At 37.8% G+C, this 23,640-nt stretch overlaps 1 protein-coding gene across 1 annotated transcript in view; it reads left to right on the top strand.

Annotated features, from left to right (window-relative positions):
- The window catches only part of LRRC72 (leucine rich repeat containing 72), a 41,336-nt gene extending 17,933 nt beyond the window's left edge, over positions 1-23,403 (top strand). Inside the window, exons 4-9 of the mRNA XM_059395714.1 lie at positions 5,163-5,244; positions 6,385-6,495; positions 14,077-14,166; positions 15,102-15,254; positions 22,291-22,318; positions 23,238-23,403. Of these exons, the coding sequence (XP_059251697.1) occupies positions 5,163-5,244; positions 6,385-6,495; positions 14,077-14,166; positions 15,102-15,254; positions 22,291-22,318; positions 23,238-23,403 (630 nt within the window). The remainder of the gene's footprint in view (positions 1-5,162; positions 5,245-6,384; positions 6,496-14,076; positions 14,167-15,101; positions 15,255-22,290; positions 22,319-23,237) is intronic.
- Positions 23,404-23,640: the final 237 nt, after the last annotated feature.

The raw sequence follows: 23,640 nt of genomic DNA, 5'->3' as shown, positions 1-23,640 counted from the left end.
GTGTTGTGGTGAGCGCTGGGTGTAGTCTAAGACTGATGAATCATAGACCTGTACCCCGAAACAAACAATACATTATATGTTAATACATTTTTTTTTAAATGTTACTGTTTCCCACCTCCTAAGCATTTGGCACATATTGAGAATTTGGTAAATAGCACAAATATGTATATTTTAGAAAGGAATACTGATGTACAAAATTAGCAAATCACAATTTAAAATATGAAAGAATTATTTTTAATGTGCTATTTTAAATAGTTGTAAAGAATTCTTTGAATTACTATCTTTCTCCAAGTAGCTTTATAACACATGGAATTTTAGTTGGTTCCTTCAACAAGGTCTAGGTATATACATAGTTATTTATTCATTTATACATAACATACATTTATACATTTATACATAAAAAACAATTTAGAGCTGCACAAATCCCGTAGCAGAGCACAAAAACTGTTAAGGAATAAAATGAACTAGCATGCATTCCACTTAATTTGGGCTCTTACATGTTTCTGTTGCCTCAGGGCAACATTAATTCTATCCTTTATGTCAACTTCGTTGAAAGAATTATATTTTGCCAAATATTTAAAACCTTTTCAAAAAAAGGAAATCAACATGAATAACCTAAATAAGGCTTCACTGCTTGGTTGTGAGAGTCATAGATATCTACGCTGTATATCTAGTTAGGACTTAAAATGATTTTACCTTAAAATAAGGTAATGATAGTACTCATACCTCATGAGTCTGTTGTGAAGATTAAAGATTTTTTTTTTTTATTTTACAGAGAGAGAGAGATCACAAGTAGGCAGAGAGGCAGGCAGAGAGAGAGGAGGAAGCAGGCTCCCCACTGAGCAGAGAGCCCGATGTGGGGCTCAATCCCAGGACCCTGAGATCATGATCTGAGCTGAAAGCAGAGTCTTTAACCCACTGAGCCACCCAGGTGCCCCTGTTGTGAAGATTAAATAAGTATATATATATATATATATATATATATATATATATATATAAAATATATATACCAGCGAGAACACATTAATTTGAAAATATTTTGATTAGAAAATATTAGTAATTTGAACAATGGAAAACTTTATTATTTTTTATTTTTTTAAAGATTTTTATTTATTTATTTGACAGACAGAGATCACAAGTAGGCAGAGAGAGAAGGGAAAGTAGGCTCCCTGCTGAGCAGAGAGCCTGATGCGGGGCTCGATCCCAGGACCCTGAGATCATGACCTGAGCCAAAGGCAGAGGCTTTAACCCACTGAGCCACCCAGGCTCCCAACAATGGAAAATTTTAGATTGAGTATTGGAAAATGCTCCATATGCCAACATATGCAATGCTAGTTGGTTCCTTCAGTAATATTCTGGTACATATATATTTATTTATTCATTTAATATTCATTTAATACCTAATACACATTTAATACTTAATAAGTTAGCTTAGAGCATTTGAAAAACTAAATAGTTTTTAAGGTGCTATTTTAAATACTTTTAAAGAATATTTTGAATTGATACTTTTTTTTCATGTAGCATTACAACATACATGATGGAATTTTAGTTGGTTTAGTATGTGTGTAGTACTTTGGTGGACATATATTTTGTGAGATTAGTTTTTCTATTTTTTTCCATTTTATGCCAAATATTTCTGGATGTATTTTAAACATGATTTTTGGTGAAAAACATTGCTGAAATAGTAGAAAAATAATTTAAGAAGTATTTTCCATTGCTCAAGCTAACAATATTTTCCATTACTTCAAAGTATGTTCAAATTCATGTCTTCTGGCTACTTTATATAGAGATTCAACTATTTTAATGAACCCAATTATGATGTACTATATGCCAGGTTTTAATTTGAGAATCAGACAGACTTGGATTTATCCTTGCTCTGTTACCTTGAGAAAGTTGTTTAACTTCACTGAGCCCAGTTTACTCCTAGGTAAATAAGGAATAAAACAAATAACACAGGGCTACTATAAGCATCACATTAGATAATGCCTGTGAAACCATCTAGCACAGGGGCCAATGATAGCTAGCATTTTATCAATATGACACTCCCTCTTCCCTTGACTCTAAATCAGCTGTTCCCAACAAGAAGTGACTTTGTACACACACACACACACACACACACACACACACACACACACCATCTTTCCCTTACAGCAGACATTTGGCAATCTCTGGAGACACTTTTTGATTGTCCCAAGTGGAGTGTGTGTGTCCTACTGGCATCTAGTGGGTAGAGACTAGATTTGTTCTTAAACATACTACAATGCACAGGACAGAACTCCCAACCCCAGCAAAGAATAACCTGGCCCTACATGTCCATAGTTACAGAGGTTGAGAAGCCCTGTTCTAAAAGAATGCCTCTTTAATTTTAAATTCATGCTGGCATACTTTTTCCTCCACTACTACCCTGGGGACTACATGTAAGTGCTTTACTTTAAATGGAAGTACTCTCATCTCTCTCTCTTTATGTATAAAAAATAATGGTTAAGTAATAATAGCTCGTTTATTGAGCACTAGCTATGTGCCGAGCCCTGAACCAAAATAAATGATTTGTGAAATGTCACATTCCACATAAAACCTATGGTGATCCTTCAGATTAATAGTGTAGATTTTTCTAAGTGGATAGTTATAATACTATACATATTATATATATGTCATTTACTTTAACGATGGCTTAAGTGTCAGGGCAATCAGCGTGTCTTGCAGTTTCGCTCCTAGATCTTGACTTCAACAACTTGCTACATTGCAGTGTCTATTAAGTCCTGCGATTCCTACCTTGGAACTCTCTCTCTCAATTCCCGGTACTTTTCTCCTCCCACTGCCATTACTCTACTCTGGACCACCACATAGTCTTCTGAATTAGGGTAACACCCTTCTCATTCAACTCCTGCCATTATGCTTACTCTCCCTTCTAAACTGTGTTCTTTCCTGCCATTTTCTTTCTAAAACATTTTCTCTCACAGTCCTCTGCACAAAATCTTGTAATTGCTTGCAGGGTCCTCTTGAACTGGCTTTATCTCTTTCCACTCCATTCCCCTACCCATCTTACCCCAACAACAGTGCAGTCTTAAAATCCCAGTAATCATGGCCCAAAGGATATTAAGGCTCTTGGGAAAACCATGATACTATAATCGAGATGAAACTATTAAGTTTATTAGTATTCTTCTTGGGTTAATAAGTCATGCAAAAGAAATGAAAGTCTTGAGTAATTAGAAAGGTTCTGTTGATGTGTGGTCTGGCGGGCAACTGAGAAAGAAGAGAAGTAGTAGTCATGGCTTCCACTGGGTTTTGTTTTCTATTCTTGTGTCAGGTGTGGCCATCGTTCGATCAGATCATGGTGAGTGGAAGGAAGAATGGAAGAGGAGAAAGAGATAGGAAGCCCATTGGGACCCCCGCACCCTCAGTGCGTTGCATGGTCTCCTGCTTGGGAGGAACATAGTCCCTCTCGTGACTTAGGAAAAGCTGTGGGAAATTGCTGGTGGCCCTCCTGCATGGGTGCTGACCTAATTGGATGCAGATGAATCTGTGAAATGATGAGATGAGCAGCACACGTGCCTTTCATAGCTTCATAATGTGTGTTGCAGATGCAACAATAAAATTAAAGAAAATTAATTAAAGAAAACAGTTTTGAAAGGTTGCATACAAATCTACAATAGCTTTTCTGAACTATGTCTCGGGGCTAAAATTTGCAATAAATCCTCACTGAGTCCAATGCATCGGCATCTATCTGAATCAATCCATCAAAGGCTAAAACAGTTATATTTAATGATAACAATCATTGCTATGATAAGCTTTAATAAACACCTAATATTAATGTCTAATCATGAGCATATACTTCCACATAGAAAGTGATGTATATTTCTGTATAGAAAGTACTAAGCACTTGGTCAGTAACTATTCAATGGGAATATTCTCCCTGATCCTGTATTAAGTAGAAAGATAGCTTTATATTTAACTAACCTGCTATTTTTAGAAGATACCTGCCACACCTCTATGGCTCTACTATCCTCATAACTCAAACAAATTGTTAAATTTTATCGAGGTTTTAGAGTCAATATTTTTTTAAAAAATCAGTTCTCCTTGCAGAGTAACAGTCGCTTCTGACCCTCAGTCTAGAGTTGAATACCCTGTTTCTGAATATAGTACTTAATGGCTCATTTGAGGAATTTCCAAGACTGCTTTTGACTATTTGCAGTTCATACAACCACATTTCTAATCTAATCTTAAAAGTAAGATGTGAGGGGTGGCTGGGTAGCTCAGTCAGTTAAGCGTCTGCCTTCAGCTCAAGACATGATCCCAGGGCCCTGGGATCCAGTCTTGCATGGGGCTCCCTGCTCAGCAAGGAGACTGCTTCTCTGTTTCCTTTTGACCCTCTCCCCCTCATGCTTGCTCCCTTTCCCTCTCCCTCTCCCTCTCCCTCTCAGATAAATAAACCAAACCTTAAAAAAAAAAAAAGATGTGACTTCACCATACTGTTTGGAAAATGGGAGGGGCAGAAGGAGAGGGAGAATCTCAAGCAAACTCCCCTCTGAGTGTGAACCCCAAGCTCGGTGTCACGAAATCACGGCCTCCGCTGGGCACTCAACCAGATGAGCCACTCAGGTGCCCCTCCACCATGGTTTGGTATGTCCGGTTGAACAAGGGCCGATCCTTAAGAACTACCAGAAATGCACCAGGGAGAAAAGTTATGCAGGCAAAGGAGAAAGCGTGACTCATACACAGATGCAAACATGGCCTCAGCGTTGAGGAGAAAGCCCTGGGCACACACTGGTCACTAAATAATGTGTGATGGTGGGTTAGTGGGTACGTGGGGACAGTGAGACTGCAGGCGGCAGAACTGGGAGAAACAGAGTTAGAGCAAAGGGGCTAGGTCAGATTACAGAGGCATTGAAAACTATGCAAGAAGTTTGAGAGAGATAGGATGAGAGCTTTGTCTTCAGTTAGCTGAAAAAGTCTTTTTCATCCCAATGTCCTCAAAGACAATCCAGATGGAAACTCATAGCCCAGACCAAATGGTCAGAAATAATGATAGCAAACATCAAACTTCTCTGATCATACTCTAATTTTATAAATATATATACACATTTATTTATATAGATAGATATAAATACACATACATATATATAAATTACTATAGAAAGTATATTATTCTCTCTCATTTTCAGCTCCAAGGATTAACATTCCTAACTAGAAACTATTGTCTGTCAGAGCTCTATCTGAACAACAATGCCATATTTGACATAGAAGGTATGTCTTCAATGTTTTCTGCTGACTGAATAGATTTTCACTTGAGTAAGAACTAATAACTATCATACTGCTAATGGCATGCAAATATCTATTAGAACATTTCTGGTGAAAATATGGGATGAAATTCATTTTTTAAAATGTTCTTGTATACATTTCATTTTGAAAAATGTGCTTCAGATTACAGTCTTAATGTAATATTGTCCTGTGCCTTATTCAAAATGTGAAAGAATCTTGTTTTAAATAGAAATTGTGCCATGCTCCTGCATAGCTGAACACAAAGTGGGTATTAGGGAAGCAAATTTTAACAATGTTTGGGAGCATTAATCAATATAAAAACTTCACAAATAGCCTCACTGTTTTCAGTGGCTATGATTTTTAGCAGCCAAACTCCTCTTTTCGCTCTGAGTTAATTTTACATGCGTAACTATCTCTAAGTCGATGATTTCAAGTCAGGTATAAAAGAACACGATGTACTAGGATCATGAAATACAAAGAGGCACAGCCCCAAACGATCTTTTTAAATTTCATGTATCATAGAGTCAAAATGTCATAAATTTTAAGATCCACCATGATTCCATGTACCACGGAGAAAGAAACTTTGCCAAGTCAGCTGCGATGTGGCTATGGTAAAGACACAGCCCACTTCCATTTCTGTTAAAAATGTGGGAATATGTGAAATTTAGAATCAACACAAATAATATGAATATGTGGCTTCCTGTTGTGTAAAGAAAATATTTAGCTGAGCACGGGGAAGGTACTGAACTAAATGAGTGATTTTTCTCCCTTGATTGGCATTATGAATCTAAGTAACACTGACAAAACAAAACACAACAAAAAGAAGAAGAGTAAAGAAAATAACCCCTCCGAAATCAAACAAACAAAATGATTACTACAGGAAAACAAAACAAAACAAAACAAAACCAGAAAACAATAACAGTGGAAAGAAGTTGGTTCTACATGTCCACATCACACTCAATTATTTGAATTCTTGTGCTTTGTTGCATATTTAATGATAAATCACATTATTATTAATAATGACTCCTTGTACCAGCTGAAATGTGTTTTTTGCTTTTGTTTAGCTGGCATGTTTAATTAGCATTGACAACATTTAAAATCTTGTTAAAAAAAAATGTCTTTCAGGCCTGCACTCTCTGCCTTCATTGTACTTGCTCCTGCTCCACCACAATGAGCTAACAAACATTGACGCCACAGTGAAGGAATTAAAGGGGATGCCAAATCTGAAGATCCTAAGTATTTGTTTGTTTGCTTCTATGGCCATAAGTCAAAAGAGTAACGACACAGGACAGGGGTTATTTTTTAAGTTTAAAATTGATCAATGTTTATAACGAAATCCTTAAATATTCTTGAAAATAAGATTTAATCTTACTCTCTTTTAAAAGATGTTCTTGCAAGAAAAACAGATGGAAAACATTTTTTGAGATATGACATGGCATGACAAAGGGAAGTGACAAAAGCGACAAAAGGCTTACCTGTTTAAATCTGTGTATTTGGCTTTATCTCGGAACTAAGTTTTAGCATGCGTTGTATGATTCCGCTTACATGACGTGTCCCGAATAGACACACCTATGGAGTTAACCACACTGAGTGATAGCTATTTTTAAATAGATTCTTGTTTGTCCAGGACTGGGGGACAGAGGGGACCAGGGAGCCTAGTTAAAGAATAAGGAGGTGTGGGGTTCTTCTAGGAGTGATGAAAATGTTTTACAATTGACTGTGGTGATGGTTGGCCAACTCTTCGAATATACTAAAAAACATTAATTTATACTTACAATGGGAGAATCATGTGGTATATGAATTATATTAATAAAACTGACACCAAAAGATAAAAGTTCTTTTTTTTAAGCTTTCCAGTAGGTGAACAGCAAATTTCATTCATTCACACCCAGCAAGGAGGTAACCTACGCCATGGAAGAAACTGTGAAATGGGTTGGAAAAATAAATAATACACAGTTCTTGCTCAATAAGCTCATAATCTTGAAGGGTAAATAACCCGCACAGGATTGCAATAGCGGATGAAATTTTCTGGGTGTACCAAAGGGAAAAGACACTCAGACTGATGAGTGGGTTCCCAAACTTGAGAGTTAGGAGACTTGTTTATATAATGTCATGAAATAGATGGTTTTTTTTTTCTATTCATTTTCTATTCACTTCTCAGAATTGCCTGAAACAATGTTTTGAATATGTGCAAACTGGTGTTGATGGTGAAGGTTCTGATCAGATTAATACACAGAGTAATTATAGTTTTCATATGCTTTCAGTGCTAATCAGTAATAACATCTACTGTATTGAGGAGAAATGACTCATGTGCTTATATGGACATTGTTTAAACCCAAATATTAAAACTATACCAAGTTCATGGGAATTCCATGCTTCTTTTTTGTTAATCTAAAATTGTGTGGATTTTCCCTTTGAAAAGAAGCTTCACAAACATACAATAATCTGAGTTGATTCCCACATCCCACATCTCCCCTTAGCACATCCACTCAGGCCTGAAACTGTACATTTGGTCAAGACCATCCACACTCCCTCACCGTCCTTACCCACTTACTAGTTAAATGAACCTATCACCACCCTTTCTTCTCTGCTTCCCCCTATTTAAACGGGCTTTCATTATCTCCTGTTAGTTCCCATCTTGTTCTTCTCAGAGCATAGGTCCAAGGGGCACATTTCTTTTTTTTAGAGAGCCGGATGTGGGGCTCGATCCCAGGAGCCTGAGATCATGACCTGAGCTGAAGGCAGAGGCTTAACCAACTGAGCCACCCAGGCACCCCATGGGGCGCATTTCTATTGACTACACACTGGATGGTGTCCCCTGGAGCTGGCAGCATGGCTGCTTTGCTACATTAGACACCTTTTAACATGCAAATAATCCCATGCTTATTTTTGAAACATGATAAGTTCTGTGAAAGATTCAGCACTGGCCTGTGTACTGGAACCATCTGGCCCTTGTGCGCTGAACAAACGCTTCTGAGATGAAAAGACTGACTCTGCTAGATCTGGAACTCTCACTTATCTTCGTTTTTCCATAAAATGGGCTACTAGCTGGCTCTCAGGATCACCTCAAATATCAAGCTAACTCCGTAAGACATGTTTTTAAAGAGAATTTCTTGACATTAGTGTTATTTTGAAGCAGTGACAGAAACAAAAATGGTTTTACTGTGGATTATGTAAATTAGATGATGAATTAAGATGCTCACAGTCTTGAAAGTCTGCTGAGTAGTAAATGGATTTTTAACAATATAACTGACATCTGAAATAATAATTGTTATAACAACATATTTGAATGTCTTCCCTGTTGAGAAAATGCTTTCTTATTATGGTCTCGTTTAAATCTTCACAGAAATCCTACAATGTGATTAGAATGACTTCCTCTTGAATGGTGGGAATGCAAGTGTCCGAGCTTTAACCAAACTACTAAGAAATGTCAAAACTTAAACTCATGCCTTGTTTCTTTGTTTCGCATTTATTCATTCACTTGTTTAATAAGTATTTATCTTTTATTCATCCATTAAGTAAATATTTATCATGTGACACTCTAATACATGGTGACACAAAAGTCCCATGGTTTATGGTTTTATAACTTTCGGCCTAAATATTTTTCAGAGAGCTGAGGGAGCTTGATATGAAACTAATTGGATGATTTGCTAAATGTAAGAACTCAGTAATTTAAGGAAACTTATCTTACAATACAAGATTTGGAAGTTAGCAGCCAAGGTCATCCTATCATAGTCAACAGGATTATGCCCTGAACGAAGGTGCCTGGCCCGGGAGTGAGGAGTGTCTGAAATCCAGTCCATGCCCCCCTTGTTCAGCATGTGTGTGTGAGCACAGACTTGTGTCAGCCCTGAGGTGGGAGACAGGAGGGTCTTTTCCAGTTCTTTGAAAGCTGTTCTGCCAATCAGGTAGTACAATGTCCCTGTCATTACCTGTCACAACAGTTTAAGTGACCTCTACTTAAAACCATAGTGATTATAATTCAAGTTACATAACCACAATGGTTCCAACTGAGAATCTTTGTAGTGAGGTCATTTTTTGAAATGGAGCGAATGCTGTGTCCAATTTCTCAAAGAAAGCATTTTTAGAAAAGTTTTGGTAGCAAATAATGCATACAGTGAACACTTGACCCATTTTGGTTAAAGATATTATGTGGCGAAAAAGTTTCCAAGTACTGGACTACTAATTGTATTGGGGCAATGATGTGCCCAGATTCCATTTCTATGAGCCTCATTTGCAATCACAGATTAGATTCAGTTCATTAATTAAAATGAGAGATCCATGCACTTTCAATGTTAAAATTTTTGCCTTTTCAAGCCCTAAAACCGTATAAAGTGCTGAAGTGTGGTTATTATTCCACTCCAATTACAAGGTCTTCAGAGGGTGAGAAAACAGCCTGGAGGGGAAACCTTTAATCCATTTTGGCATTTTCCCCTCCATTGGCGTTTATGAGGAGGCTTGCCAAGAGATGGCCCAGGAGAAGCAGGGCTGGGAGCTTCAGGGAGGCCTAACCCAGCTGCTGAGTGTGAGGTCCTGGAAACGAATTCCTGACTTCCAGACTGAGTCAGGAGGGCCCCACCTCTTCTCTCCAGGCGGTCTACCTTTCCACACCCTTCCTCTCCGGCTCCATTTTCCTCTTCCCTCCCTTTCTGCAAAGTCTTCCTCAGTCAGGATCTACTTCCTGGCTGATGACTTTCCCTGACCTTCCGTCTCCCTGCCTCTTTCCTAGCACATGGGGAGAACAGCACCGCCTCAGTCACAAGATACTGACATTCTCCCGTTCCTAAAATCTTACTTCCCTCATTTCTCTCAAGTTTTGCTTGTTTCGTTAAGCTCCACTGTTGGAAATTACACTTAGACACCTACATTCCTTAATTTTTAGGACTTGCTTCCTAGTGGTGATTTAAGGATTCTTCATTAGAGACAGAATGCTCCTTTCAGGAGAGGGTCTCCATTTTCTTCAGGTTCTACTCTAAAACATTCTCTATCCTTCTTCACTTGGCCCCAGTCCACCACTGACTGCAAATAGCCACGGGCTGAAGAGGGACACTGAGATCAGGGTGTGACTATGATCTCATCAGTCTCTTCCTCTGAGCCTCTACCAGAAATGCCCTTCAAGGTGGGACCACCCCTCCCAAAGGACTAAACAGAACAATCACCCAATACAAAGAGCCAAGTGAGTCTTTGCTATTTGTGGTGAAGAAGAGCATATTCTGACTCTTGCAACTCTCTTCATCCCCTGCTTTAGTCCAAGCTCCCCTTTCAAAAATTGAGGATGATTTCCATATTCAGTACAAGCACATGGTGTGCAGTGGCCCATAGATGTTAAAGCAAGATGGTGGTAATGATGGAGGGGCTGACCTAACTAAGCAACCTTGAACCAGAACCTCAAAATCATAGTGTCTGACCATTGACAGCTAGACTCATTCCCACAGGCTGGTCTGCATAGACATAGGACATTATGACTTTTAACTTCTCTGTATCATTTTCCCCATATATTAAAAGGGATATTTTGGAGCACCTGGGTGGCTCAGTCAGTTAGGCATCCAACTCTTGATTTTGGCTCAGTTCATGATCTTAGGGTCATGGGATCAAATCCCATGTCCAGCTCCATGCTTAGCAGAGTCTGCTTCTCTTCTTCTCTCTCCCTCTGTTCCTCCCCATGCATGCACTGTCTCTCTCTCTCTCTCTCTTTCTAGTAAAGAAATAAATCTTTTTTAAAAAGTGGATGTTTTGGTACATTACCAATCAACTCAACTTTCTTTCAATGGTGGTCTTAAAACTAATGTTCATTTAAATGATGCTTCTTAATTTAGCTTCTAAAGTTTTAAAAAATTGACTGAAGCCAACTATTTGGATAATTTTTTTCTCCTCTGTTTCAGTAATAAGTAGCTTCATACATGGGACTAATGTAATTCAAGCTTGTACAGTAAGGTAGTAAAGGCATTTTGATATATTATTGGATAGATGTAAATTGCTTAGACTCAGAATCCAAAATTAAGATAAGCAAGACAGTGCTGGCGCCACGGAGGTGTACTCCATAAGTAGCCTAGGGGGAAAGTGGATTAAATAGTATTAACCTATTGAAAGTGAAAGTGTAAGCAATTTTGCTTCATAGTTTTTAAAGGAATGTACCCATACATCACGGGAGGCCTTCAGAACTTTCAGACACAGGAAACTGATTTCATATCTCAGAAACTTAATTTATGATAATTTTATAGCAGCAATCCAAAACTCATAAATCCAAAATGTTAAATGTTTAATAGTCTGGAAGAGGGGGGGGGGAAAGAGTTGAAAATAAGATTGCCTCTTTCTAAAACTTAAGAGCAAAGAAAAAAGAGAAAATCATAAAGATGAGATGTCTCTTAAATTATTCATTTCTATTTTTTTTTTTAAGCTTATTTAAGCAGAGGCAGGGCTACCAGCCCATTGTTCTGACCTGCGGTCCCTTAGATTTTACATTAGGATGCAATAAACGGTGAGCCATCAAGTTTTCAGTACTGGGACGTGTTATTCATAAGTCCTGTAACGGCAGTAAGTCTAAATCTGATGTTCTGTTTCGCTGAAGCTAGAAGGTTTTTCAATTTACGTAAAGAAGTGACTTAACTAAAGACTGGAAGAAGCCAAGAGAAGACATGAAATAGGAATGTTCCCAGAGGGAAAAGAGTCTGAAGGGGATGCAAAGAGTAAATGTCACTGGTTCCCGTTCTGTGAACATCCTAGGCAGCGGCAGATTCCACTCCCTGCTGCCAGAATGGACCACAGGGTCCTGAGTTGTCAGATGGGATTCTCCAACGCAGCAACCGCAGAGCCGACTTCTGCACTAAAGCATTTGTGATGGGACTTTCTCTTCCTCCTGAACTCTCGTTAGCAACGATTGTGTTTTGCTTTTCCATCACTGAAGGACGTTTCTGTTCTCTTTCTGGCTCAAGCTACAATGCGTGATCCCTGTGGATCTTTTAAGAACCTGTCCTTATTAATGGTTTAATATACATCCGTTCTACTCCCTGTCCAGTACTTGTAATTATTGGTTACCACTTTAAATTCCCTCCCTTTTAAGCTTAAAATGTAAACCCTTTCTGTCACTCGAGAAATCCTGCAAATCTTCCATTTCATTTTTCCTCTCTTTCCCTCACTGCACACACATTTCCTGTCTTTTTAAATTCCTGGGTGCTCCTGGCTCTCTAGTTTCTTTCTTTCTTTTTTAAAGATTTTATTTATTTATTTGACAGAGATCACAAGTAGGCAGAGAGAGAGGAAGGGAAGCAGGCCCCCTGCTGAGCAGAGAGCCCAATGTGGGACTCAATCCCAGGACCCTGAGATCATGACCTGAGCCGAAGGCAGCATCTTAACCCACTGAGCCACCCAGGCGCCCCAGATCCCCAGTTTCTTGTCTGCCTTCCTCATTCCAAGAGCTTTCCTTTAAGAGCTACCAGGTGTCTTCCATTGCCTGCTCTAAGTCCTTCTAAAGCTCAAGTTTTCCACAGGGAAGAGCCATAAGTAATAATTTGATTAGCCAGAAAAGTTTGTGTTTATACAGTAAATATCAAAATGTTTTATAACCTACAGGGAAAACATCTAGATGAGTTAATTTTTTCAGTTTTTAGCAAAATCATTGTGTTCTAAGCACGCCCTCGTCTTCTTCATGTTGCCAACTGCTCTTTCCTGGGCTTCTCATGCTTAATATTTTCGTGCTTTTATCAAGCCTCTCTCTATTTTACAGTCAAATGCCACAGCGCTACTCCTAAATTTAACATGTGCAATAAATGAGCCCCATTTCGGGAGGGAGTGATGTGTTTATACGACGGCTGGAACTCTTTCTCCTACTGCCACCTAGTGGTGATTCTCCTCCCCAGACGCTTTTTTCCCCCGCGAAGGGCTGTCTGCAAATTAATTGCATGTAAGCAGACTCCAAGAGCTAAAGATACCCACGTGGAAATCATAAAAGTTTTATTTCACATTGTATTAAAATAGCCCTATTTAATATATCCAGGGAAGAATAGAGTAGCGATACTACTCTTTCCCTAAAAATAAATTTCTCACGACTTCTAGTTGAAGATTTAAAAAAATGTACCTGCATGTGGATGCGTAGAGCCTGTGACGTCAGCCACGCCAGGAGCTCTTCCACCTGCGCTTGCTTCCCACCTCCAGCCCCTGTGGGACACAGCCTGATTCATGAGGGATCCCAGCACCTGAGCTAAGGAAGTCAGAGGCACGTGCATCTGGCCAGAGGGAGACACCATCCAAGATCAGCACCAGCTCTGGTCTGTTCCTGCGGAGATGTGAAGCTGCTACAGGTGCTTAGGTACTCAGAAATATGTGCAGTGGTTTTAAGTGGAGAAGGAAAACTTTATTTGGTCCGTGCCATGTACGGCACTTCTACCCATCTCCAGGCGGCACCCGTGTGACCTCCGAGACTGGAAGAAGAGAACCAAGTGAATAAATCCTGTCACAGAGAACAGCATCAAGACCCCACAGAGCTGATCTCTTGTTCTTCATTTACTAATTAACTGATGGCTAAAATTTTCCTCGTTCGTGGTAGAATTGGGTCAACACTATGTCTCCAGCACCTTGCACGGTTCTTAGTATATACAGTAAGCACTCAAGAAATATTTGTTGAATGAATGAATTTCACAAATGAGAAATAAGTGCTGCTCTGAATAAGTGAGATTAGGGAGGCCAATGGTTTGGTCTATGAAGCAGAATTTTACATGTTCTTACGTTTCATATTAATTCTGCAATTTCCTAAATTTTATCCAGTGATAAATCAAACCAGTTTTGAAATCTGACATCTTAATTTGGATTCTTTCTTTGCAGCTCTCTACCAAAACCCTTTGTGCCAATATAACCTGTACCGTTTATTTGTAATCTACCACCTTCCGGAAGTACAATATCTTGACCGAAAAGGTAAGGATACCTCTTACAGAGAAATATTTGAAAGGCAGTCTTATAGTTCACTAGTTTAAAAATGCTGAAAGTCTTTGAAAATAGTTCTCTTTGTAAGTGAAGGTTTTTCAATGACTTATTTTTGAAATTTTTGCTCTGTGAAATTTGCCCTAGTTTAGGAATTCATTTCTCTTGATCACTGTATGGAAAAGGCCACCTAACTGAGTGTGAGAATAGGTCTCCTCATCCTGATTTGGACATGAATGTATTGAATGCCAAATCATCTATTCCTGATATTTTAGTGTTTTATTTCACAAATGAAAGAATTGGACAAAATCTCTTAAGGCTTATTTAAGTTCTAAAAATTATATTCTTTGCAATTCTGTAAACATATATATTAAAACTTGTATATTCAATGATAACTTCTCTATGAATACATCTTAAACATTGTAGACAAACTAGCATGTCTGATTTATCTGAGCCACAAAGATAAGCAGCCTCACTGCATTTACTTTACATCTCGGGGGAGCCTCTCACGTCCAAGTGTGTTCCCCATCCCTCTACCTACCTTTCTATCTCTATAGGTTTGAAAATTCTTAATAATTAATTACTAACTCCCCAACGAGGATATCTAAAACCTACATTTATTCCTGTTATTCCTCACAGCCCTGAGGAAAGGAAGGACTGTATCATAGCTGTGATTGCAGCCATCCATGGTGATGTGTTAGAAAGTGTTTGGGATGCATCAGGAGGATCTGTGCCTTGCAACATGAGTGGCATATACCGAGCATTTGTAAGATTATGGAAATCACTGTGACTGCCCTTCACGGTTTTGACAGTGTGTTCACATATAACATAGTTCAGATAAACACATTATTGAAACTCTTCAATTGTATTCTGAATGCCTCTGCATCTCTATAATGCTATGCAATAACATTACTATTTGCATTTGTCAGAAGTTACAGAAGATGAGAGAAGATCAATGATTACCGTTTTTAACCATAAAAGGACTCATGTCATTCAATCAATAGCATTCGGAAGAAGAGTAGATGCCTCATGGAATCCTAGAGCACCACTTAAGCAAAAACCAGCCCAGAGAGTACCTCCAGGTATTTTGAAAAGAAAAATGAAATTAAAAGTGCTTAGACTTCGGCTAACTGGATTGTAATAGTAACAACTGCAATTTATAATAAGTGAAATATCTACATAGTGAAATGAATATTTTCCAATTTTATTAGTCTAATTAAAGCAATATGCAATTTTATCTCCATTTGTATATATTAAATTAAGTGAAGTAATAATGATAACAATGACATATTTTCTTGAAGTTCTTACTTCAGTTTCTAGTACAGTATAAAAGGCTCAGTAAATGATCTGTTGTTACTATTACCACTATCACTGGGCAGTTTCACCAATTAAAACTATAAGTTGCTGATAATATGGAAAAAACATTAAGAAGAAAGATAGATCATCTACAATTCCTTCACCCAGAAATAATCGCTGTTAATGTTTTGGTTGGATCTATATACCTTCAGTGATGTTTCATTTGTTGGAATTTAATTTCTTATACGTAACAGAAATACAACTTCAATGACTTAAGGAAGTAGAGGTTTTCTCACACAGCAAAGAGTACAAAGGTAGGGTGTGCTGTGTTAGCACAAAGTTCAGTGATATCATTGGTGTTCAAGAATATATCCATATCTACTCTTAGTGTGCTTTTTGGTTACAAGGTGGCTGTTACATCACCAGGCATCACAGGAGATAGAAAAAAAAAAAAAAGGTGCAAAGACAGAAACATTTTCTTCATGACACTCTGCCCAAGAGACAAACATAGATTTTCAAAAAAAAAAAAAAAAAAAAAAACTAAAAAATATTTTATAGAAATGAAGGAAAAAATATTAAATTGGGAAATAATTTTGAAGAAATTGCCCAGAATGCAGCATAGAGAAAGAAGAAGAAGTAGAAAATACTAATTAGCTTTGGGACAAGAAGACATTAGAAACAGAAGGTCCAGTATCAGCTTATTTTTCCTGCAAGGAAAAAATAGAGAAATTGGGCAGAGGGCAATGTTTGAACTGATAATGACGAAGATTTTCCAAATTTGATAAGCTATGAGTCCTTAGATATTCGAAGACATAAATAACATACAGCGATGACAAAAAGCCACACTGAAGGCAAAATGACCTAAAAATAGAATGAAAAAGGACATTACCTATAAAATAATAATTTATAGATTCACAACAAAATCCCCAACTGCAATTATGAAGTCAGAATACAGTGATCCAAGACTTTTAAAATGCTAAGGAAAAGTAATTGTCAATCAAAAATTCTACAACTGGCTAAGCTAATCAAAAGTGAGCAAGAGATGAAAAAAAAAAGGCAAAATCAAGACTTTCCCCTCAACTTTTTAATGTGAGAAATTTTCTAAAAGAAGAAACCTTGAAGGAATATTAAATACCTACATATGCTCATGTATGATATGATTATTAGTATTCTGCCCTTTTCACCCTTCATAGATGAGGCTTTGCCTTTTTTTTTTTCTTTAAGGACTTCCTCAGAAGTTTCTAGTTACGTCTGATTGGAAATCACCAACTCAATGTAAACTGGAAAACATCAAAATACCACTGAACAATTTAAATGTTTTACTTGTTGACATCATGGACATCACTCCTAAATAATTTAGCCTATAAGTTTAAAAATAAGGACACTGTCCTATATGCCCACAATGCCACCATACCTAAAAAAAATACTTTGCGTACAGATATTATTTAACATACAATAATACATATTCAAAGTTTCCCAGTTGGTTCAAGATGGTTGCTGTAGCTTCTTTTTCAACCCAGACATCGGTCAAGGTTCATAATTATATCTGGTTGTTATGGACCTTTATTCTTTTAAAATTTAAAATAATTTTTTTTTTTAATTTATTTGACAGAGAAAGAAAGAGCACAAGTAGGCAGAGAGGCAGGCAGAGAGAGGGGCAAGCAGGTTCCCTGCTGAGCAGAGAGCCCGATGCTTGATCTCAGGACCCTGAAATCATGACCTGAGCCGAAGGCAGCGGCTTAACCCACTGAGCCACCCAGCACCCCTAAAATAAATCTCTAAATTTGTTTCCATGACTTTTTAGGAACTAAGCTAATTACCCTTTAGAATGCATCAATTTATATGATTATTTCCATGAGGTGTCATTGAACTTGCTCCTTTAGTGATTCCATGTCCTGAAGAATGGAAAAAATGTCTGTAGGCCATGTTCTGGATGCAAAAGGGACTAGTGTAGCGCATTGGTTTTGCAAATGTGGTCCCCAGACCAGTAACAGCAGCATCACTTAAGAACTCATTATGAATGCAAAATCTTACCCCCAAAGAGATCTACTAAATTAGAAACTCCAGGACCCAAAAAGCTGTGTTTTAACAAGCCTTTCAGGTGATCCTGAGACACATACCAGTTAAAGAACCACCCGTGTAGAGGAGAGAGCACAAAACACAAGTTTTGGGATCAGATCCGACCTAGGTTTGAACACCAGCTGTGTTAGTAGTTAGAAGTTTTATTAGCCCGGACATAAATTTGTTTCAGCTTTCTGATTCTTAAAAATAGGGACTGTATCTTCCTCTGGCTATGACGACACTCAGTATGGAAATATTGCAACTCCTGATCTACCACATATTGAGGGAGTGATAAACTGAGCTGCTCTGTTAGTCTCAACCCTGGTTTTCTTTCACTTCATGTTAAGATGCGCAAACTGAACGTTATCAGATTAGTGTGAGTGAACCAGGCTGTGCTAGGAATTGCATCCCCACATAGAAAATCTCCACTCCTAAAAATAGCTTACACAGTAACAAGCAATGTAAGACCACCCTATATGTTTTTCTGGCTACAGTAGTTACAGGTGTGAGGGGGACCAATGATCACGATGTTTAGTACTTTTCTTTGGTGCAATCAGATTGCTTTTGGAAAAACTGTTAGCATTTTATTCTCTTTACTGTTTTTCCATATTAAGCCTCTAAAAACAAAATCAGAGGAAGAAAGAATAGGGAGAGTGTTTTATTGCACTTGAGAGTTGTTCTTATTAATTCATAGCTATGTTGACTGTAGTCCTCTTAAAAATTGGCCTGACCCTAATCTACTCCTTTCCTACAGAATGCCAATATAGCATAGCAACTAAATAGTATTTTTAGTCCAATACTTTAGCTTGGCTTATTTTAGCTTTTCTTAGTAGCTGACCATGTATAAAGAAACTAATAAAACCCACTATGTAATAGGTTTTGAAAATACGTCTTAGAGTTATATAGTTTCTGTATTTGCTTTGATGTAAGTCTCATCTTGCTGGGACATGAACATTTAGGATTCTGAATTCTTTTACTGGAAGGAAACCACACCTAAAACTGTTCATAAGGCAATTTTCACACCACATTTTGACTTCATTATCTTTAATCTTAAATTGGGAGAGAAACCAATTATGTTCAAATAGCTCAAGGAGTAAAGGTCAACTTGGAATTTCTTTAAATCCCAGCTATCCATACATGTCAAATAGATATGAGCAAAATACACGCACCTGTTTCCATTAATGTCTTTCGTGATTCTTGCACGATAATCAACAACCTCAGAATTAAAACGCTGTGGGCTTTTTATACAGCGTTAAAGAAGCAGGTATTTACAGATTTCCCACCAGCTACCTAAATGGGAAAAGACATTAAGGCATTTAAAAGAAATGAAAATAGGGGCACCTGAATGGCTCAGTCGGTCAAGCAGCTGCCTTTGCTCAGGTCATGATTTCTGGGTCCTGGGATGGAGCCCCACGTTGGGCTCCCTGCTCAGTGGAGAACCTTCTTCACCCTCTCCCTCTGTCTTTCCTCCCGATGGCTTTCTATTTCTCTCTCATGCTCACTCTCCTTGTTTCTCTCAAATTAAAAAAAAAAAAAAATCTTTAAAAAAAAGAAATGAAATGAAAATATCAAAAAAATTTTTAAATGTCTTCTAGCAGTCCAAGTGAAGCTGCTGGGTTTCTGTGATGTTTTCTCTTTTCCCCTAAATAAGACAGAACTCCAGGTGCTGAGACAAGGCTGGGGGATGATGTCCCTGAGCCTGGGCCTAGCAGCTAAAGCATGTGCTAGGAAGAGTAAGAAGACAACCAAAAAGAAAATCAGGTAGACTGTTTAAAAAATGGTAGTTCACCACAGTAGGTGAATCCAGATACAAGGCAAGAAGACAGAATCCAGAGAAACGTGAAAACTAGAAGTTTTTTCCTAAAGATTTATTTACATAGGGGCGCCTGGGTGGCTCAGTGGGATAAAGCCTCTGCCTTCAGCTCAGGTCATGATCCCAAGGTCCTGGGTTCGAGTTCCACATCGGGCTCTCTGCTCAGCAGGGAGCCTGCTTCCTCCTCTTTCTCTGCCTGCTTCTCTGCCTACTTGTGATCTGCGTCTGTCAAATAAATAAAATCTTAAAAAAAAAAAAAGATTTATTTACATATTTGAAAGAGAGAGAGAGAGAGAGCAGGAGTGGGAGGGGCAGAGGAGGAGAGAATATCTCAAGCCGACTTCTTGCAGAGCACAGTCTCGTGCAGGGCTCAATCTCACGACCCTGAGATCATGACCTGAGCCAAAACCAAGAGTTAGATGCTTAACTGATTCTGCCACCCAGGTGTAAAAATTAAAAATTTTTCAAAATTAAAAGTTTTGAGCTGGGGGACTGAAGGTTCAGGAAGCCAGGCTTTAAAGACATCCCTGATTCTGGGTAGCAGTGACACCGGGCAAACCCTGGAAAGCAAATGCCAAGTGCTCTTTGTCCACGAAGCCTCAGAGAGGTAGCAGAGGCCAGTGTGAGATCTGGAGATTGGTTGGGAATTGAGAAACGTGCAGGGTCAGAAGAATCTGTGAAGGCAAAAATCAGCAGGCAGCAGAGCGCGCCATGGAAGCCAGGCAGGCACCATTTGCATAGAAAATAATGATGGGGTCACTGGCCCTGATGCATGCTACGGAGGACCCTGGGCCAAAGAAATAAACTAAAACTGGGTGCCAGGGTGGTTCAGTCCATTAGCATTCCAACCCTTGATCTCAGCTCACATCTTGACCTCAGGGTCGTGAGTGCAAGCCCTGTGTTGGGCTCCACGCTGGGTATGGAGCCCACTTGAAAAAAAAAAAAAAAAGGAAGAAACTAAAACTACTTTCTTAGGGAGACATCGCAGGGAAAAATACATTCCAGAAAGATTAAGAATCTAAATGTAAATGAAAAGTACTGAAAAAAGAAAAAACCTTTTATAATTCTGAGAAGGCAGCCAATCAAAGCTTTACATAAAACCTGTGGCCACAAAAATGAAATGTTGACAGATTTAAACTACATATAAAGGAAAACCATTATATGATGAAGGGACAAAATTAAGAGATATTAGAAGAAATCGTTACAATACATACAATAGGCAAAAGTTAACTCCCGTTATATTACAGTGTTTCTATAAATCAATCGGTAAACTCCAAGTTAAAAAAGTGACAAAAGCTATGGATAATGCATTTGGAGAAGGGAATAAATGTGATATCTAATGATCAGACTTACTAGTGAGTGAATAAATGCAAAATAAAAAAATGAGATATTATTTTCATCCTGCAGATACTTAGAAGTTGAAAAGGTTATTAAAAGTGAATAATTAAGGGAGAAAAAGTACAACTTACATGTTCATGATGAGAGTGTAAATGAGTTCATCTTTCTTGGAAGATCATATGACAATATGAAGCATCCACCAACATATAAAATGTGCAAGTCATTCAACATAGCAATTAAATTTGTAGGCTCTTTGCAGAAGTATTTGCATATAGGAACAAAGATTTATATGTAAAGCTATTCATTGAAATATTTTGTGTAGTAGAAAAAAATAATGAAAATACTCTGGATGGTCCTTCACAGAATATTAAGTGATGGCACATTCATACAGTATGCACTGTTGTACTTGAGAATTATTCTATGATATACTGAGTATAAAACATGCATCATGGAGTAGTGTAATGCAGAGTACTAACAAAATTGGAGCGGGGTACATACATGTATGTAAGTACATGTGTGTATGCACATAGGAGGCTGGAAACATACATACAAAACTCCAACAGTGATAACCTCCGAGAAGAGGAAGGAGAAAGGTCACAAGAAGTTTCGCTCTCTATTGTTTTCCCATTTATATCCATTGTAAGCAAAAGGTGCACTTAATAATTTTTAAAAAATGTAGGAGGGGGCACCAGGCTTGGCTCAGTGGAAAGAGCATGGGACTCTTAATTTGGGGACATGAGTTCAAGCCCCACAATGGAGTAGAGATTCCTTAAAAATAAATAAATAAATAAATAAATAATCTTTAAAAATGTAAGAAAAGAGTCTGGGAAGATCAGAAAGGGAATGGGAGCCCTGGGTTACCCATTTGTGAAGAGCAGGATGCCATGAACTCATCTCATAAGGCAGAGCTGCTGCTTGCAGATTGGCAGGACTCACATTGTGGGCTTTGGTGGCCCAACAGGTGCTGGTACGTTCCAGAGGCCCGAGGCCTCTGGAGAGGAATGAACAAAGCGATGACAGCCTCTGGAAGATACCATAAGAAATCCCGGCTTTGAGGACTAGTCTTTGAGCTCCCAAAGCTAGGAAAGATGGAGATTCTTGTGATCTAGGATTTGTTTGTTCGATTTCTTTGAAGTTAATGCCAAGAATCCAAATGGTTTAAACTGCCCGAAATATTTCTCCTCATTCAGTCTGTTAGTCCATTTATAGATGCATGTGTCTATCTGGGGAAAAAAAAAAAAAAAAAAAAAAAAAAGGATTGGTTTCTGCATGAGACTCAGTATCTTAATTATAAAAATCCCCACTTGGATTCCACTGGTAACTTAATTGATTAAGCATTCTGTTCTCAGAGTTTTGAGATCTGTATTGAATTAAAGAATTTGCCTCAAAACCTAAGGCAAACCAGAGGCACTATACCTAAGAGAAAAGTTAAGTTTGAGCTCAGGTATCAAGGCATTTTTTGAAGGATTGAACTATTCTACTCATCTAAGTAACCATTGAAATATCAGAGAGTTGGGTTCTAGACTTTTTCTTATAGGAAAAGCTCCACTGTTTTTAAATGCTGAGTAAACATTTGAAAAATACTAATTCAGAAATGTGTTTTTTTTTAGATTTTGCTTTTGCGAATAATGTAGACAAGTAAGTGCTTTTTAACTTTACTTTTATTATCAAATTATTTCATAATTGTGTTGACTTTAAATTATCTTCATTTCCCAAAATAGATTTTAATGAGTTAAAAAATGACTAACTTCAATAGATGGGGAAAAAATGCTGTCTTTCTGAGATATATAAGCTCAAGCTATTTATTCATATTTGACATACTTAGGTTTTTAATATTATTATAACCAGAAAAAAATGAAAAGCTGATTCAATGCATAAAAAATAAAACCTAAAACTTATTAGCAAATTACAAATGTTTAATATTCCTCTAAATATGTTCAGTGACAGAAGTTATGCAGATTAACATTTAAATTCCTTGGGATTTACATTTTCAAAAGCAAATACTTCATTAAACTATGGAAAACCTTTCAAATTCATGAATATTGATGAACTTTAAAAATCATCACTCTTTTTAAATTTTGCACTTAGGCATTTTTTTCTTTGGATTCAGGGTTGAAAAATATTACCCCAAACACATTTATAAAATAAGAGCATAATGTGGAGAAATCATAACTTTCTAATAAAATGTACTTAAGACACTCATATGCATATGACATCTACAAATATTTTAATCACCTCATTTAGCACTGGCTTCAAATCATAAACACATTAAGGTGTGAGACTTAAACTGGGATAGCTGGTCCCAAATATGTTCATTTAAATATGTTTATTTAAAAAATGTTTATTTTTATTTTATGTTTATTTAAAAAATAAACAATGTATACAGTAAAAATAGTATTCCTTATTCTGAGAGTCAATAGAGTCCGTAGAGGCCCAAAGTTATCTGTTAGTGGTACTAGGCTATAAATAGCTTAGAAAAATATGGCATTTGTTTAAATTAAAATTTCACTGTGGCTTAATGGATTTTTTTTTTCTGACATGATTGCCATTTTTGCAGAACTGTGTTCGATGACCCAGAAGATGCTGTGTTTGTAAGGTCCCTGAAGAGATCAGCTATGGCTTTTACCTTCCTGAACTGGGACACAGTTCCAACACGAGAGGAAAAATACATTGACGAGAAAGACAGAGAACCCACTCAAATGCTTACAGTTACACTGAGATAGCCCCTAGTATTTCTAGAAATCCTAGTGGATTTCTGTTTTTTATTAAACTTCTCTGTGATCAAGCATATTATACATTTATTATATTATTTGAAACACGTAGGGGCGCCTGGATGGCTCCGTGGGTTAAGCCGCTGTCTTCGGCTCAGGTCATGATCTCAGGGTCCTGGGATCAAGTCCCGCATTGGGCTCCCTGCTGAGCAGAGAACCTGCTTCCTCCTCTCTCTCTCTCTGCCTGCC

The sequence above is a fragment of the Mustela nigripes genome, chromosome 4 (genome assembly GCF_022355385.1).
Source record: "Mustela nigripes isolate SB6536 chromosome 4, MUSNIG.SB6536, whole genome shotgun sequence".
Taxonomy (NCBI): Eukaryota; Metazoa; Chordata; class Mammalia; order Carnivora; family Mustelidae; genus Mustela; species Mustela nigripes.
The sequence above is the reverse complement of the archived record's forward strand: the minus strand, read 5'-3'. Positions and strand labels throughout refer to the sequence as shown.